Source organism: Pygoscelis adeliae, unplaced genomic scaffold, assembly GCF_000699105.1.
Source record: "Pygoscelis adeliae isolate BGI_AS28 unplaced genomic scaffold, ASM69910v1 Scaffold155, whole genome shotgun sequence".
Classification (NCBI taxonomy): domain Eukaryota; kingdom Metazoa; phylum Chordata; class Aves; order Sphenisciformes; family Spheniscidae; genus Pygoscelis; species Pygoscelis adeliae.
In genome coordinates this window covers 1,101,769-1,122,014 of record NW_008824932.1, presented here as the reverse complement: position 1 = coordinate 1,122,014, position 20,246 = coordinate 1,101,769, and the positions used below count along the sequence as shown (strand labels likewise).

Here is a 20,246-nt window from a genome sequence, read left to right as displayed (position 1 = left end):
CATTAGGATATCTGGTCTTGAAGCACATAGGAAGATCACACAAAAAGACACTTTTAAAGTAGGGGACGCACCATGTATCATCAGATTGTCTTATTCCTGAACCCTTTCATTGTGCATCCCTCTTCGTACTGTCCAACAAATAGGAGATGGTTGGTGAGAAGATGCATTTTCCCCTTCCTTTTTGTTTTGTAAGAGGCTTAGGTTTACTATGCTTATAAATAGCATTTTCTTCCCACAGCCACAATCTGAATGTTATGTTTTTGGAACTCCTACATAAGTAATACAATGATGCTAGCCTAAACAAATTGCAATTTGAAGAATGTACTACCCCAGGCACAAGGGAACACTGCATTAAGGAATATCTACCATGTTTTCACCAAGTCCAGATGCAAGGTAATTTTTGTACATATTGTTTAGTTGTGTGTATCAGATGCTGAGGAAAACATCCGGTGAGGAAAGAGAAATCATCTCAAAGACGGAGAGTTGACACTTAATGCAAAACCAGATTGAACCAGATGGGATTATTTAAAATAACCCCACTATAAAAACAAACAAACAAAATACACACACACACACACACACACAACCCTAAACGCTTTCCTGCCTTGTCTTCTGTACAACCCCCAGACAACGAGTTTCAAGTTTCTCCCACATACTTTCTTCTGTGTGAAGAAAGTAGCAATAAACACCAAGACAATAGAGAGGGTTCTGGCCACAGAAGAAGAGCTGGGCAATTAACAAATCATTTTGTTCACTGGCTATTTGGAAAAAGCAAACAAATGTATTTATGGCAAACTGAAGTTCATTATTTTTCCTTCTTGTTTCTTTGTTTAATCATTAGGAAATTGTGGAAGAATGAGCTGAGGTCCTTTTAAAGCTGAATTATTTTATATTCTAACCACTAATACGAGAACTTTGAGTTCATTCATATGTTGCAATATATATTCTTTCAGAAGAAAGCATACTCATCTTCACAGCAGTTTTGCCCATTTTTGCAATAACTGAGCAATGGGAAGATTAAACTGGGGATGTGTCAGGGAAAGGTGAAATAGAAAATAGGGAACTCAAATCTCTTCAGCTTGTAATGACTGTACAGCCAGAGGAGAGATTGGCAAGTTTATGTAATAGGATGAAAGCCAAAAGTCGATATTGAAATATGAGAAGTGATGGATGCAATTTCAGAGCTTTGTATGGCATTTGGGATTCCAGTTTGCAGGGCAGTTGAAGTATTCTGTACCTGTTATTTGAATATGTGAATTGCCTGAACATCCAGACACATAAATATGCTCCACTGGTACTCTGATATGACTTAAAGGCTTTGACTGACACATGCTGTACAGAACAAAAGGCGATCTCTTAATTGAAGGCTGACACAAGTTAACAATAATGAACGAGTAAAAAGGAATTTGCATGAAAAGGGAACTCCTTAGGCAACTAAAAGTTAAAGTACCAAATCCAGCTTTTCCTTTCTCCCGGTTCTGTCAATTGTCTGAGCCCTCACACAAAAAACAAAAAAAAACCCCCAAAAAAACCCACAAACAAACAAAACACCAAAACAAAAAAAAAATTCTGTCTACTATAAATTCTACAGACTAGCTTTGATGACACTTTTGCTTAAGAAACAGTCTCAGTATACAGTGACTGCAGTTCTGCTAGCCTTATCTTTTTTCCATTAGCGTCCCATGAGCAATAACAACAGTCAGATGAGTGACAGCAACGTAATTCCTTAAATTACGTTGGGGTGGGAAGAGAAGAAAGTACATTAAGAACAAGTTCTACAATTTAGCCCTAGACCTTAGAGACTGGTATTAGGAAGAAGAAAGGAAGAATAAAACAAAAGCAAAATACAATAAAAGGTCAAATTATTTGCAAGCTCTTATGAGGTGCATCTCCAAAGGAAAAATTACAACTATACAAGCTTTGTGTAACCTGTGGTGTGGAAATTTTCAAAATAATGGAAATCATCCACACTCTTTGGGAGTGCAAAATAATTCTTTTGCATCGGAAGATCTATATATTTGAAATATTTTCACATCATTAAAATTATTCATCCTTTTACACTGTTTTGGATACTTGTTTTAAAATAAGAAATCTATAATAGTGAGATTAGTAGCTGGTGTTCTGGTTGGGGGGGGTTGGTTATATTTTCTCTACTAAAGGTTGCTAAAATGTTAACATGGAAACTCTTACTAAATGCATACACCACTATATAGGCTTTCATAAGATACTAGATTCTAAAAAAAGCACCTTCAAATATAACATGATTAATGAATACTTTACATTTCTTCCTCTAAGACAAAAGGGCAGCTACAAAATGTTAGACTGGTTCAAATCAGTATTTATCCGCAGGTCAGCACCCCTCTCATAAGCCTCTGATATCTTCCTATACCTATGCAGCATCTTTAAAACAAAGAGAATTTTAACAATTAATTCAAAAGTGTTTCGTCCTGCCTCATTCTAACTACTGATTCAAATTTCAAGATATTTGAGAAGTACCTATTTTTAAATACAAATTACATATTCTTCTACTTGTGCCCTCTTTAAGAGCATGATTTTTTCCTCCCTTATCTACTCTCTACTTTTATAATATTAATGTATTGAAGTAAAAACATCACCTGCAACTCAGCTACTAACTCCTCTGCCTTAGTGCAGTACCTGCACCTCAAAACATGACTTCCTGTAACTTAAGCAATATTTCCTTTTACCCTCCATTTTTCTAGCCCTGACCTTCAAATTATTATTTTTATTACTGTAGAAAAATAAATTTAATATGTTTGAGGTAGACTAACATTCAGATCCTGGCTGTATTCATGTTTAGGGGAATAATTTGTGTTTTAGACAACATATACAGAATATTGGCAGAAAATTCCAGAAATCCCATGAGCGGAGTAGATTTTTTTAAGAGCTTTACCTTTTTGACAGATATCCAAAGCCATTTCTGAAAATAAATCACTTATTTTTTTTACCATAATTGGTTAGAACCTAAAGATCTTAATGTAAATATATACAGTTATGCTTTTCCTTTCAATCCACATTTAGTTTAAAATGCCCTCCAAACAATGTTAAAGTTGCATTCTTTTCTCAGTTACATCAAACCAGTCAAATGTTAGGTCAGGTTTCCAAAGACACAGTAATGCCACACTGCATTTATTTAAACACCAGAACAAAAAAGTTTTGCCATGCTGTCTACTTTAGGCTATATGAAACTGCATGTTTAAATAGGAAAAAAAAAAAAATCACATTATTTAAGAAAATATGTAATTCCCATTATATAAGGTGTTTATTAGAATCTCTTGAAGATTAACATGTACATTTGCGGAACTTTTATCAACTTTAAAAGAAGGTGGGAACTTTTTATTTTATCTTTAAAATGAAGAGGCACGAATGGCTAAAAAATCTTAATGCTTCTCAGCAGTACTTACAATTAACAACATTCTATAAAAGAAAATGATAGGCAAACTGCATTTTTTGATTTGCATTTGCTAAAGATGATGGAAGAAATCTATATACAGATCTGTACGTGAAGTTTCAGGAACTGTGAGAGCAGAGTACTATACGGCAAGCTAAACTCAAAAAAGGGAACAAGCTGGATACTCAGCAGATAAGAGATATACAGAAAATTCTTTTCCCTCTTAAGGTGTATTAAGTTGTAGCACGCTTATATTAACTCTAAAACTGGGGGAAAAAATAAAAATGTATGGTTTTGTCTTTTTTAAAAAAGATCTTCTCTGAAAGCATTTATCATTTACCTTTTCCTTGCATTTGTCTAGCTGCGTAAAAACTGAAATCAGTATGATGCTTTCATGAATTCAAACATATTTAGTTAAGATGTACAGATGAAATATACCTATGCTGTGGGTTGTTTTTTTTAAACTTGCCTCCCTTCCTGTAATTGATTAGTCATTCATATAAAATCATAATGTAAATAATTTGTAGCATCGAGGATAAGGCAATTAATCTTTTTCCTTTATTACAGTTAGAGGTCAATTCATTAAAATTTGTATGCACCATTTACGCTGCATTTTCATAGCCCGTCCCACCAAAGCCTGTGATTACAAGCCTTTGGATGTAATTAAACCATCTTGCTAGAAAACTGCCACTCTGTGTTCCATCTGCAAATGCACTTGGCACGTAAAACAATGAAGTAGAAAAAGGCAAAAGAAAAACAAACTCATTCTGTAGAGCCTGCAGGAAATCTCAGGCCCCCAGAAATAATGTCTTGAAAGTCAGTTCAAGGACAAGCCCCAAAATTTATCTAAATGAATACAGAGAAAGGCCGGAAGATGTTTAGAACCCCAAAAATAGGCCAATCTCCTGCATTCTACTTTGGTGCCTTTTCCCCATCCTCTGCACAGTGCCCTGGGCTTTACCCCTTCCAGATGGCACGCTCAAAAACCCACCCTGCTACTTGCCACCTGATACACAGTAAGAAAAACAACCAACCCCTCACGCCAAACTCCCCTACAAACTACGATTGCATCTGAGCACTTTACACCTGCACCGAATGGCCCATGGGAAGCTCTGCAGCAGAAACAGAGAGCAAAATCACAGACAAGACATTGATACATCAGCAGTAGGAAAAGAAAATATCAACCACCTCCCTCCCAAGCTCTTTGGCAACCTACAAAAAAGCCCTTTACTATGAGTATGGCTGTAGGTACACAAAACTCTGTGTCTGTAATGTCTACATTAAAAGGCGACTGCCTGCTTTATCAGACTGCCAGACATGCACAGGGATTTCTGAAGGCAATCATACTCTCCGTAAATTAAATCTTCCGAGTCTCAATGTCTGTGAACAGAGCTGCAATTTGTCAGTGCAGAAGTATTATTATAACCGGACCACAATATAGATAAGATGTACGAGGACATCATCTTATGAGGAAAGACAACATCTTTTCTATAACCCAAGATAGACACTTGTTTGGGGTGAGGGGAGTGGGTGGAAAGCAGCATGTGTACAAGGCATACAGTACAACGGTATTTCCAAAATTCAGATGGTTTCTGACTTAAAATACTTAGAAAATGTCACTGATCCAAAAATAACACATTATAAAAGAACTATGAAAGGAAAAAAAGTGAGTATTAGAAGCTTTAACTACTGACACTAGGGCAGAGTCAATATTGCCTAGTTGATTTAACTGCTGATTTCTAAACTTTAGGAAGTTAAAACTTGAGGTAGCAAATTATAAGGGTTAAGAATTGCCTTATGAATGCAAATGTTTTCTTTTTTTTCCAAAATAGCATAATCTATTTGGAAATGGATCTAGCATAATGGATCTATTTTCCATTTAAATGTACTGATAAGTTTTCTCATCTTTATCTCTAAAGATGTTGCTGATTCCAGTAAAATCGGCAGAAAATTTAGACTTTCTTACCACTTAGTTCAGCTCTAAGTCCTTTCATCTGCTAACTTCAATGATCTTCAGCTCAGCCTGTTGGAATCCTGTCTTTCTAAGAGTCAAGATACAAACAGAGATGCAAACCTGGATTTCTTGCATTGCCTGCTCCAGAATGGGCCGGGGCTAGAAACCGAGAATAGGAAAGAAATCTAAAATTCTCATGAAGTAGAAGCTAAGAACAGAGTTCAGAAGATAACATGGATAAATGCATTTTGAAGGAAGAGAAACTAATCTAGAAGTGGAAACTGAATATGGCTGGGAAGTAGGAGAAGTAAATAAATGTTGGCATTTTACAGGATTAAATCTTTCTCAGCATTAGGAAAAAAAACATTGAGTGGCTATATCAGCAGAAAAGAGAATCTTATGTTTCCCTACTTTTTACATACAAAAGAAACTGAAAACTTTCCTGAAACTTTCACATATAAAACACATTCTATACATTTTGTCAAAGACAAATTGTAAAGAAGAAACTTATTCTTACATCTCACATGCTTAGTTCTCCATGTGATTCATGGAGTTCACTGCCTGAATTACTGAAACACCCGTAGTTACGTTCTGAGTTTACTTTTAGATAGGTAACTTTAAATCATAATGCCTTAAGTGCTTTTACACAAAATACTAATGTGAAATTCCTGCCCCAATTAAGGCAATGTGAGTTTTGACACTAGGTTCAGTTAAAGCAGAAATTATATGATTTATGATATGTGATCATGAGATGTGCACTCTTCGGAGAAGATTTTAACTAAAGAATACATTATAAGCAGTGCATCTCAGCAACATTAAATTACTCAGTGGAGATCCTACAGATAAGTTGGCATTGGTTTGATCATACTGCACAACAAAAACCTATTTTGCACGAAACAAACTGCACAAGAAAGTCTTCTGCCATGAGCACGTTTTCTGGCCCCAAGAGAAGGCCTTTCAATAATGACAATTCCCATCAGCAAAATTTGTTCTTACATTAAAAAAAGGGGAAAATTTGAGGTGAAGGACTCCTTTGTTAGTAGCTCATTCTTATTACAAGCTTATTTGACCAAAAGGATCAAGTGCCTTGTCTAATGGACTTGATAATATTAGGCAGTTGGCTATTTCTAGAGTAACATACTCTGTATTTATTCTGGCATGCTTAGAAGTTTATGTAGCTATAAATACGCTTGATTCTCATGTAATTTTTTTTTTCCCCGGAGTGGAGGAGAGATACCATTTTTAACACTGACCAAATCAATATTAAACATTTAATAGGAACTTACTAAATGCTTTGGTCAACCCAAACCTGTACTGTTCAGGAAAAACAGTCTAGCTACAAATTGCATAAAACTCCACTCACAATATTGATACGTAAAACTTTTAGCAGCATTTTTACTTTTGACCCTTATTTCTGAAAAGCACATTTTGAATTTACATATGCATATAATAAACCTTTACACTATGCCTCATTGTCATCTTTTAGGTAATGGACCACATAGTTGTGCTCTGTGCCTTAAACCGTCTCTAAGCTTACAAGTTATTTTTATTAATACAAAAGAGATTTCATCTCCTTGATTAAGATGTCCAGTCCTTATAAATTTATCTATTGTTATTTGTCATAACAAATAGACTACAGAGAATGCAAAACTGAATCCTGAACTACCACAGTCTATATGCCTCAATGTTCAGACCAGGAAGTTGCCTGTGTACTATATATAAAGGAACAAAATTGGAATTAGATGATGAGTCTGTCCCACAACTAGCCATGGGAACTTCAATAGCCCATATCTGATTAAGTCTTCATACATGAAAGTCTATACAGTTGAAAATCTCGGGGAAAGTATCTAATAGCATAAAAATGTTTTCATTCATGGCACAAGGACAGAAAAAGGTCATAAACAAACAAGGTCGTGTTTTCCTATGTATTTAGTTGTACTCAAAAAACATTTCATTTATCTTGCTTACCAATGCTGACCTTTAATTCAACACAAATTTCTTATGAGCAGCCTCATTCTCATTTAAAAGCTACATAAAAGCTTGAGATTCACAATATTTAACCCCGCTACCATTTCATTTAACTTTCTTCGTATTTAATAACTCCATGTTCACTATATGAAGCTGCCCCATTCTTACATGCTTTATCTTTTTTTGTTTGGACTGAAAGCTTATGGATTTATTTTTCCATTATGCGAGTTTACAGCACGCATTTTAAATAAACCTGACTCTAGTCCTTATTCCTTAAATAAACAATAAAGGAGTGTCCTCTGAAGAGTTTTGTCAGATGATACTATCTGAACAGGGATTCCAGCACAGTGGTTTCATGGACTTCATATCAATGTCTTGTAAATAATACAGATATTTAAAGCAATGCTGAGGAATGTACAGATCACTAGTAAACATTTTTATCTAGACAGTGTGGTGCCATAGGAAACAAACAAACAAAAAAATTCAATGATTTTGCAGAAAAGCAAGAGTAATTCCCTAATAGCACCAAAGACAGACCTCATTGAGGAGTCTCTGCAGGGTACCCTGTTTAACTAAAGAACAAATTTGCACGTACAATGCCTCTCTGATTGCCTGAAATATTAAAACCAGGGAATTCCAATTGCTGGCACTTCTTCCTATGAATGGCCTCAATTATGACATCTCTAAAATAAACATTGTAACTATTATAGAACACTAGACATTTAAACATTTGCTGAGCAGATTTTCAAAGGTACTAGTTCTTCAGCACTTTATCATTCAGATTAGCAACAGTTTTTCTTTGTAAATAGTAACTTAAATTGAAGTTTTAAAAATGGAAATAAAAGTAACTTAGTTTTTATGCAATTATGTCTCAAGAACTTCAGCAATACTCTGCAGCTGAGAACGGTATATTGAAAAATTCAAAGTTAAAACCACTATTAGATTATGAGGCTAAAATAAATGAAAAAAATCTCAAGAAATTGTAACCTTTATAAAATTTTGTGCCACACTATTTTGATAGCACAGACTCTCGAGTGTTATCACAAATTTAATCTCACTGAAATCCTATGCTCCTACACATAAGCCTACACATTTGGAAATCTTGGGAAATGAGCTAAATCCTAATGCCATGGATTTTAAAGGAGTATTTTATTTTTTTTAAATAGAAGAAGGTATTGATGTTCATCTTTCCATTATTTGTTCCAAATTACAGATTTCCATACAGCAGGGGCTGAAGGATATTGCACTAGAGACAACCTGATTACGTAAAGAACAGGTATTGTTTCAAATTACCTGTCCTTTACTTAATACAGAGAGATGGGGCCCCAGGCTATCTTGAAAGAGGCTAGTGATCTTTTTTCTTTATAATGGCCACCACTCTTCCCAAATTAGCCTTGCTGTTTTTGAAATAGTGATTGCATTATCGAAAAGAGATGCTTTATTCCCTGATGAAAATGAAGAAACTCAAATACTTTAAGAGGGGAAAAATAGGAAGAGTGCAAGAAACAGAGACACTGATAAATTCTAGACACGTTTATGTGAGCAAAGGCTTGTGAAGCTGAAAGGTTAAGGGAAATATGTGACCATGCACAAAAACATAGAGGCTGGGAGCGTAAGAAAACTTTACACTACGTATCCTCTGGATGTCTTTTACCATTTTAGGGTTATGGTTAAACCACAAATGGACTACACATGTCAGAATCACTCTTATACTGCAAGATGTCCACATGTAAGATGGAACACATCTGTTATATACAAATTACAGAGTTTCATGTTAGGACATCCTGTCTAAGAGTCATGTACCAAAATCCACAATTAAACAATTAAGTGTAAGAATAACTATCAATAGTGTAGGTAGAAGTGCACTACAGAGAAACACAGAATAAAGTCCATTTGCCAGTATTTCCATATTTTGTGTTCAGATGGCTCTTAAATTGAAATGTACCTGAAAATAAATATATTAACTGACTGTCCATCCTCACCCCAAACTTCTCTCCACAATATGCCTTTAAAAAATTGGCATTTATTACATGATCCCATACATTAATAAAATAATGATTATGTAACTTTTACTATGCACAATGCAGATGGTAACTGATGGTGTCATCTGTCTCAATCACAGCAGAAAGCAGGGCTGCAGTAAATAACGCACAGGGAGGATAAAGATAATGAGGGAGCATCTTCGGGTTTGGTATTGCTACAGTGGGGTTGTATCCAGGATGGTCATTTGTTACAGATTGTCTATCTTCTCCTAAAGAACAACAGGTTTTTGGGACAGGGTCCAACTTCTTTTCACTTTTACACAGTGCCTCTTATTAGTTTGTGGTCCTTGACTGAAGCTTCTACACAGTCCAAAACAAATAATGTCTCCCCAAAAAAAATCAATAGGAATGTGGGTGTTCCACAAATTCTAATAGTTAAGACCTATGTGTTTCAGCTATCCAAGACAGAAGAATGCACGTAATTACATGGGCTATATAATCAGCGTGTCAAGCATAAAGACATCTTGCTTTTCGTAACAATACTGCATTTTTGAGCCATATTCTGTCTACACTTTCATTTTTTCTAGTTCATTTATTTTCTTTTAACAGCTTAGTTTAGACCTAAGAACTGCCTGAAATAAGTATTTTTTAAGCTTTGAGACTGTTTCTGTTTATAAGCAGCTCTGACTTTATAACACAATGTCTAATTTAATTGTCTTTTATGCTTCTCCTCATTATCAATGCAGCCTTTATTTTTTTTCCAAGGCAACCTTCTTTCTCTCAGGACATTTTCTACAGATGTAAACCTAAAGTTATCACTCATCCTACTTGAATGGTTTATTCTTTCCTCAAAACTCCCTCACCTATCTTTTCCACATTTCAACCGGAAAATGGCCTCTTAATTTTTCTTTTCTTCCCCCTCAACATCCTCAGAGTGTCTCCTAATTTCTAGACGATTTGAAACGTATCAGTCTATTTGCATAGAAATTAGGTTGCCAACAGCCTAGTTTTAAAATACAATGCATACATTGGCAAATACTCCCTCCTCATATCCACAGTTATGTATTTAAATAACGAACTTTGAGTACAGTTGGTGCTCAGAGTTAAAGTGTGGCAGAATTTGCCTGTATTAGGAGTCAGTTAGCAAGCACTGAGCCGTTCCAGTCAGAGCTGGACCATGACATTGCACCAACAAATAACACATTCCTGTCCCCATACGGCTCCAACCAGTGCCAAGAGACTTTTTAGATCTCAGCCTCTTTAGGAATGACAGCAATCTATCAACTTCCACAATGATTTAAGACAGCTTTCCAGCAGTACTCCAAGTGACCGCCCTGTACAATTATCCCTCTCACTTTAGCCTGATCATATAAATGAATGGGGAAGGAGATATCCAAATACAGGAAAGAAACCTAGAGATCACTTGAATGTATAGGTTACCTTTTTTTCCTCCCTCTGTTATTAAGCATAACTGAAGCCAGCATTCTGGGCTCTGCATAGCCTTTCAGATACAAACATAAACGTTACTCAGTTTTCTTTTTGGGTTTTTTCCTCCTTCAAAAATGATTACTTCCTGTCTGTGTTTCCGCCCTACTCAGACAATGCCAAAATGCTTTTAGACTTGTGGCACAGTGTACAAGGGACCTCACAGTAAAGAAAAAACTATGGCAAGACCAATCTTCCTGACTGTGTAAAACCACATGGTAAAACCTCCTCACCATTAAAAACCACAGGTCTGCAACTGGGTCACAGATGGGAGATGACAACGCAGGCAGGTTCCTTTTCTCTGCCGTGGGATGGAATGTTTCACTCACTTGCATGGCAACCAAGTGACATCTGCTCCAGTGATTCCTACTTTGCACTTTATCCCAACAACAGGCATGAAGATTAGCCACGTCCTCCTTTTCTAGCACAGCCCTGCTGCTTGTCAGATGATACATGCACTCTGGGAATAGGAGTCTCATGAACTCCATGAAAGACGCATGTGCCCCATGAGGTATGGGCCAGCCGCTAGGTCTGCTGACAGGACTAAAGCAAATAAAGGAAAATAAGATGATGATGATGGAAAACTGTTGTTTTGAATCTTGATGTAAAACATCATATTGTGTTATGGGCTACCAGGACTACCAAGCAGACAAACAAGTAAAATAATCAATGGTTAGACAGACAGGACATCCAGCCCTCAGGCACCACAATCCCTTTGCATGCATATTTCTTAGAAGTTGACAACTCAGCTATATTTCTCCACCAAAACCAAAATACACGTCTCAAAATATGTAATTTTGAGAAACTCTGAAAGACTGGATGCAATCAATACTTTTTTCCTCCAAAAAAGGTACCATATAATGCTAGAATAATGAATTGCTCAGAACAGCTTGACATGAGTACTTGCATAAGATATTCTCTTTAGGTCTATGAATTCATTCAGCGTTCATTTCTGTCTGCCTAATCTTAAAAACAGCTAAGCTTCAATTCATTACTTATTACTATTCCTTGATAATTACACAGATCATTTCTTAATTACTGCTACCTGCTGTAAAGAGAGTTTCCAGGGCTTTGGCCAGTGTAGAAAAACTTGTTTATCGAATGGAAAACAGAACGATGGAAGAAAAATGAAATTGCATCTTCTACACATTTTGGGGTTTTTTTAGTTAATTGGTTATGTCTCATATCTAAGTACCAAATACTGTTTTTCCCAGCTTCATCACTTTATCCTTAATTATCAACTACTTCTATGAATTGCTAATAAGTAAGATTGATTTTAACCCATGACATATCAGCTTTTGTCCTACAATGTTGCAGATAGGACACATTTTATTGCAAATTTCATTTCAAGCTTTTTATTGCAAAGGTATGGAACAATGAATGATAATTATATATTTTACAGTTCATTCACTTCAAACTGATCATTTGATATTCATTACTCCAGTGACAGACATTTGCTGTCAGTTCTACCCCTCATTATGCACATAATATCTGCATTTGAGCAAGCAACAGAATTTTGAAAGGAGACTTCAACCAAGTTTCCATTTGGAAAAAAAAAAAGCCACCAGCTTATCTCATTATATTAACTTCAGTGGCTGCTGTCAAAGGAACAGTTGACTAAAATCACATTTCTGATATTTCTTACAACCTGGTTGAAAAACTAGGTTTGGGCATAAAAATATGCAACTATATGAATCACTCTTATGAAATCTGAAGAAAAGGTTAAAGCTGCTAGACATATTTTCAAGAAATAAACTTTGACTTCAATTTTTCCCAGTATTTCAGATCTTACAGATTTCACAACACAGAAGTCATTATTTTTGGTATTTCAAAAGGTCACCCTGGTGATAGCCAATGATTACTCCAAAAGGCAGGTAACATAAAGGAGGACTATTTTTCTGGGCTTCCTAAAGCAACAACTCCAGACAGTTTCTATGCATCAATTTCAAGTAAGAGCTCTCTGGATACTTTTCTTCTGAGGCTCCTTTCCTCAGAAATAACTGCTGATAATCAGAATCTTTCATCCATTGATTGCACGTTCAATGATATATTCGAAGGACACTCTGCCCTCACAAAATTTGAGTTTAAAAGTGGTCTGATCATCTTGCTTTTAACATCCCAAAGAACAGGTTCTGGTTCCAAAATAGGAGATTATAAGACATATGACATGTTAAATATAAAATCCAAGGAACGAGTACAGTGCAAAGGCAAGCACACATAAACAGCCGTACCAGAAAATATACCTCAATATAAACCAATAGAGGACAAAATGAAGCTCTGTGATAACCACAGCTGAACCATACCAGTGAATGAGCATATATGCTGGGTAACAATAAAAGGGAAACAATTAAGACAATCTGTTAACTCACAGCCTTGTAAGAACCTTCTCTATTAGTTTATGCAGAACAGGCAGGCTATGGCAAAACTAAAATGGTGGGCACCCATCAGATCACTCAGGCTTTCCTGACAGGAGTCAAGACCTCTGTGGAACAAATAGGCTGGAATGCAGAAGAAACTGCCTGCAGCTACATAAATGCAGAAACAATACCATAGCATATATGGGAAGGCATCAAAATATGTATTTTTCAGGGGTCAACGCTGATGGTTGTTTATTGCCTGATTTGGAGAGGCCGTTGCTTGAAATGACAAGAGAAGGGATGAAGCAAATCACAGTTATACATTATTTATTTATTTATTTGCAAAATGCAAATAAATGAAAGTCCTAAAGACCTCACCCCTACATGTACTACCCCCTGTGCAAAGGCAGAAAGGTCTGAATATGTCATGTCCTCAGCTGAAGTCTAAAACATTTACAAGTTTTATCTGAACTAGAAACACACTTGCAACTGTCCAGTCTCTCTCATGGATAAAACAAACAAACAAAAAAAAACCCAAAACCACCACATTTAACTCCAGGTTTTTGATGACTTTGAAACTTCATTCATTCAAGATCCATGCACAATAATTTGACAGTGACACTTAGAAACACTATAATTGTTATATAAAAAAGTATAACAAGAAACAGCAGAGTTAACTGAATGTTTATATCAAGCTTGGGAACCCAGGAAAGTGCCTGCAGCTACATAAATGCAGAAATGATACCACATCATCATGTAAACGCGCATTTAACAAGGCTGAGGCAGAGATTTGGCAATTGGCTGCGTTTATATCAGCACATCGTCAACACTGCTCATCAACCTTTACTGTTATAGCACAGATGGAAAAAAAAAAAAAACCAAACCCAAACAGAAAAGCAAAAACCAAAAAAAGGAAAGCGATTTAAGGTAGTCTGTGTCTCCTAAAACAAATAGAGTGAAAAATGTCATCTGTATTTTTCCTCTAGGAAATTAGGCTAAATGAGAAAAAAAGACTAACTCAGCTTTAGAAAGAAAGGATATTTTACAGAATTTGTATCACTAACAGAATCGACAAGCTCAATTCACTTCACCCTTAAAGCAACTGAAGCCACCTGCCTGGCAAAGGTCAAAGGACTGCTATGGTTCAGCAAGAAGGGGCAAACGGGGACCACTTATATTCGACTAGTCTTATGTATCAGTAGTCCCCAAACACAAAGGAGAAAAAGAACTGCCGTCAAAAGGAACGTGTAATCTAGAGCAGGGCTTGGCAACCTTTCAAAAGTATCTTCTTTTTCAAAGCACAACTTCGAGAGCCTTTACATCAAGGATGCCAACTTGAATCTACGAACAGTAGCAGTAGCTCACCGTTCCTAGTCCCTTCTGGGTTTGATCCGAGCTCGGAAAACAGCACGCTCAGATCAGGGAGGGCAGGCAGCAGGGCTACATCTGCGAGATCTTAAAGGAGCTCTGCAGGAGCAAGGCTTTGGGAGCCGCTGCCTCTCACAGATACACATCAGACAAGATTATTCAAATGTATCAAACGTGTTCATACATTTTAACAAGATGCAGAAGAGAGAGGGAAATGATGACAAGCAAGCTGCCCTAACAAATGCTGCACATATTTTCATCAATCTTACCGCTGATACTACACAGCACATTTGCATAACAAAGTGGTAAAAACACATGGGTCTTGTGTTTATATCGTTGTGAGGAGGAATGCAGTAAAAAAGTCACTGAATTTGCTAGGTACAACCCTTGTTAGTTAAACACTAAATAAGAGCCATGTTAACAAAATAACTCATCTGCTCTCTCCTACCTCACACCACCAATAGTTCTTCCTTTCACCACTCTCTGCTAAAATTCGAACTGAGCAAAAAAAAAAGACACTAAGACAATTTGCAGATCACATTCTCAATGGAGTAAGAATAAGTAAAATCCCAAGAGTTTAAGCAACTGATTTAAAGGTGACAACAAATCTATAGACACTATAAGCTCAAAGGTTTGCCATACTTGCAGCACTAGATTACAATTGAATGGCTGAAAGTTCTTGTGCCCTGCCTTTCGCCCCATGTTTTTGACAGGTAAGTCGGCTCCCCCAAGGCAGGGGCTTGGTGTCCAGCTGTGAATCAGGTCCTGAACTACTGCAAACTTCCAGCTTGGTGCATCAAGTTAAACAAAATCTCCCTACAAACTCACATTTCAGCTGCTTTCCACATTCCTCCCCTTGATCACAACCTGTCACTACTATTTACAGTCTATCACAACCTGTCACTACTATTTACAGTCTATCAATGTTTTGCAATCTAGGATTGGGGTGGGGGTGTGTGTGTGTGCGCGCGCACGTGTCTTCTCAGTAGAACAAAGTTGTTTTGCTTGGTTTTGTTTGTTTGCTTGTTAAGCACTGTTCACAGGAATAGGGCCTGTTCAGATATCTTAACAGGGTAGTTTACAAGCAGAAGCACTTTCAGCAGTCTCCGTTCTTTCAGTCATCATGATCCTCAATCCTTAAGGAGTAGGTTGAGCAGGTAAAGCACAAGTGCCAAGATCATGCCCGGTACACTTGCAGGGAAAGCACTGCAAGAGGACAGTTATCCTCTTTTGTAACATTATGAGGTGACGCTGGCATACAATCGTGCAGGCGGCATGATGCAAAGGTAGTGCCTTTTTGGTGGAGAGATCCACCAGCCATCTGCAAAATCTGAGAACTAACAGAGGATTGAGGGAAAAGGCAGGTCATTCTTTCTGCACTAGCAGCTTTTCGTCCTTGCTGCCCCTGACTGAAGAACATTGTCAAAAAAATGAGTTTAAAGGAAGAAAATGAATGTCACATCAAATCAATTATAACCATTGGATTTAACAATGAAAAAAAAAGTATTTGTAAAAATACTCATGACATTGTTGTTTTTTTTTTTTAAATCAGTTACATTCTATAGAGAACTGTTTTGGGCAGGTTCATTATTAAATCTTTTTTTACCAGAAGCAGAACGAGTAACCCTGTGCAATCATAATTTCATGGACACTTGAAACCAATGTAAACCAGCACTACTGCCAAAAGTTTCACTGGCTACAGTGTTTCTGTAACTACTACCTCATACCAGCATCACTCTCCAAAGAAAGATAAGGAAAGCAACAAACAAGAAAGTGAAATCTTCTCCCCTTGCAATGGTGTCTGTTAGGACACTGATTTCATTTGGAGGATGTAACAAACATCTGGAGAATTCTGCAGATTCAGAAAGCTTTTGTGCAACAAACAGTGTCTCAAATTCCACATCTCAACTATACCAGAGCAAGCTGAAACAGTATCACGGAATTCAATGAGATTACTCTGGGTTTAGGCCAATATACCAGCCCCAATCATGTTTTCACACAGCTAGGAGACAGGATTGAAAAATCTTTGGTGAATTAATCCCAGTAAGACCCCAAGACTATGTCTAAATTAATTTGAAAATTCAATTTGTGTTCTTCCAGCTTCTGATACCACTTCTGGTTTTATGCTATAGTCAACTTGCACTGTTTGCAACAGAAGCATTAATGAGAAGCAGTCCACTTGAACCTTCACCCCAGGTACCCAGTCTCTGCCGTATGCCTTCAAAACAGATTGTCATTTTGTTCCACAGACATTCTGCAGATTGAACAGGAACCTTGGTTCAGCTGCTTCCTCTTCAGAAGAGAGCAGAATCAGAAATCAGGTACCCTCATTTTATTTTATTCTTTTTATAGGCCTTTCCTTTGGCAGCTAGACAAACAACGTACACACGTCTAGTAAGAACGCACAAGGAAATGGATTTACAATTCTTCCTCAGAACTTGGCACTAAATATATTACAGTAATTCTTTTAGTCCTTGGACACGAAATCATTAGGTATGGGCTATTACTTGCATTATCACTACATTACTAGACCATTATAGAAAATAAAAGTTCTAATCAGCATGCACATTTATGAAGTGCAGCGGTTTGAAACTACCCCCTGTAACAGCATAAGCATTAGCACTAACCAAAAGGAGCAACTGGGTTTTTTTCTGAACCAAACAAGGTTAAAATAAAAATCCTTTTTACACAAGAGATTATGACTGATTGCACATGGCTGAGACAGTGTTCAGATCCAAAGAACATCAAAAGGATTCACAATGTCATTCACAGCAGCACATTTTGCTAGCAGAGAGACCCAAACACAGAAAAATATCAGTCTCGCAGGACTGATTGTATGGTGCATAGCCACGATGAGCTTTCTTATTCATCAGCGTTTATACAAAGCAATTACGCAGCAAGTTAAAAATCTAGTAATATTCAGGGGTTGGGGTTTTTCTGCTTGTTTGTTTTTTTCTGTTGCCTGTGTAACTTTTTGGTGTAAAGACAGTGAACTTTTTTCCTGTACATCTGTCAGTGTTTGTATTCATTTATCCTTGTCTGTTTCTGATATTGATCACAGTATACTTCCCTTTTTCTCTCTCTTACTTTTTACATCAATACTTTCATTTATTTCTTTTTTTATATCAGTTTTGGCCTAATTTTACATAATGGGCACAATATAGCAATACAAATTTCTCCTCCACAAGGAATGGTGCGCATTCAAGATGGATCGGGCTGAAGCATAGTCAGAGCTACACTGAAAAAAGAAAATGGACGGACAATAGTTACAAGTACATTTTTGTGCTTTTAAAATGTCTCTTATCAATACTCATCTGGAACAGCAGTTACTACAAGGGGCCACATGCAGACAGAACAGACCTTTTTTAAGGTCTTTCCCTTGCAATTTTCCTTCTAGACATTTCTCAGAACACAGGTATATAAGCATAGTTTTATTGTATCAAACTTGCACCGGAGGTCTAACACACTAAGCAGTCTCATGGCAAATGCCGACATGAACAATACGATCCCTATTCTATTAATAAATATGCTTCTAAATGACGATAATGAAGAGTATATCGCAATCTTCAGACTACATTACACAATTCACAACATTCAAAAGAAATCACTTGAGCTGTAACTGGATTTAAGAATGCTCCAAATCCATTCCAGTGCAAAGTCAAACCATCAGTTTGACTTTGCAATGAAATCAAGAGTACTCATGGGGTCAGTTATGCCTCAGCAGGGAAGCAGTAACCGCAAGTGAAAGGCAGAAGTCTCTAAACTACCTCCCAACTTTCACAGTCCCAGTTCCGGCAGTTGGCAGTACTAGTACGGACTCAAAACCTGCAGAACAAGGAGATATACTCTAAGCTCAGCAGAAACAAGCGTACAACCAACCAGACCAAATGCTTCTACTTAATGTGGATTTGACAACGGAATAAAATTTGGCAGCCCAACCCTAGCCCTGAAACAGGAGTGTAATTCTTAATGTGGTCTCAGGCTTCAGCTACTCCTGTGTTTTGAAATGGTCAAAATCTGGACAAGAAAAAAAAAAAATCTGCAAGCAAAGGAAACCTCAGATGCCTCACAGCCCTCAGCTGAGGGCACCCCAAGGTGGCTGTCACAACTCACAGAGGTAACCAACCACCTGGGTTTGGTTTTGGTTTTAAAGAGCTTTAATCGCTCACAGGTGTTCTCAAAGCCCATAACTGCAACTCCCCAAATTCCAAAGCAATATGAAAAATTGATGGTTTATATTTAAGTGGCACGATACCAATATTTTGGAAGAAAAGTGATTGGAGCTTAAACTTTGGAAATTCCACTTACAAAGCAAACTTCAAAGAACCGGCACCGTTCCTCCCAATCTCTTTGCTTGCTCCATGTGCCACACTTCCAAGTCTCAAGCTGATGTTTAACCTCTAAAGACATACCTCCCAAAGCAGCACTTTATTGTATAATAAGAAAAAATTAAACTAAAATTAATCCATCACAATTCATTACTACATTGTTTCCTTCATAAACTGAATTGTGGCAAAAGCTTTCCTAGGAAAACACAGTAGGCGTGCTGCTAGGAATTGTGGAGCTACAAAACTTCACCTGAATAGGCACAAAACAGAGATGCCACGATGCAGTTACTTACTGGTAAATAACGCTCCTCACCTCTTTCAACAGAGTATTGAACAGTCCCCAGAGGGAAGTATCTTTCTCCTTTTCTCTCTCAATTTAGACTTCTGTTTTTCCAAACATAATTTGCAGGTGCATCTATTCTAATCCCTGAAGAAGCCGAATATTGCTTTTTTATTAACAATAAATGAAAAAAATAATAGGTAACCGTGCTGGGTGTAGGTGGCACGGTGTTGGCAGTGGGGGGCTGCAGGGGCCTCTGTGAGGAGAGGCCGGGGCCGCCCTGTGCCGGACACGGCCGGTTCCAACCGGTTCTGCAGCAGCTCTACCACAGGGCGGGGCCGAGCCCCCCAGCGCGGCCGAGCCGGTGCCCCGTGAAAGCCTGTTTAAGAACGGGCCAAGCGCCGCCTGGCAGCGAGGGGTGAGGGACTAGGTGTGAGAACCAGCCCGGCGGGCAGCAGGGTGGGAGCGGGAGGAGGTGCTGCCGGCACCCAGGCAGAGACTCCCCCGCGGCCCCCTGGGAGACCATTTCCCTGCAGCCCATGAAGAGGACCACAGCAGACCAGATACCCACGCCACGGCCCGTGGAGCGCCCCACAGACCCGAGGAGGTGGATACTCCCTGAAGGAACTGCAGCCTGTGGAGAGGGTCCACGCTGGAGCAGGTTTATCCTGAAGGACTGCAGCCTGGGAAGGAGCCCACACTGGAGCAGGGGAAAGGAAAGAGCAGAAGAGAGGAATTGTTAGAGACTGACCCCGTTTCTCCCCAACACCAGCACCACTTGTGGGGCCGGGGGTGCGGGATGAGGTAGAGGACTCAGGAACGATGGAGTGAAGTTGAGCCTGGGAAAAAAAGGGCAGCGGATGGAGGGAAGGTGTAGTTTCAATTTGTCTTTGTTTCTCACTATCCAAATCTATTTTAATTCTTAATAAATTGAATTACTTTTTCCCAAGTCAAGTCTGTTTTGACTGTGAAACTAATTGGTAAGTGATCTCCCTGTCTTTGTCTTGGCCCACAAGCTTTTTCCTTATTTTCTCCCCCATCTTGTTGAGGACCGGGAGTGAGAGCAGCTGGGTGGGCATCTGGCAGCCAGCCAAGGTGAACCCACCACAGTAACA

The 20,246-nt window shown here is 37.9% G+C and overlaps 1 protein-coding gene across 1 annotated transcript in view; it reads right to left on the bottom strand.

Annotated features, from left to right (window-relative positions):
- The window catches only part of CLSTN2 (calsyntenin 2), a 268,987-nt gene that overhangs the window by 236,865 nt on the left and 11,876 nt on the right, over window positions 1-20,246 (bottom strand). The window contains exon 2 of the mRNA XM_009325105.1: window positions 4,444-4,468. Coding sequence (XP_009323380.1) covers window positions 4,444-4,468 — 25 coding nt within the window. The remainder of the gene's footprint in view (window positions 1-4,443; window positions 4,469-20,246) is intronic.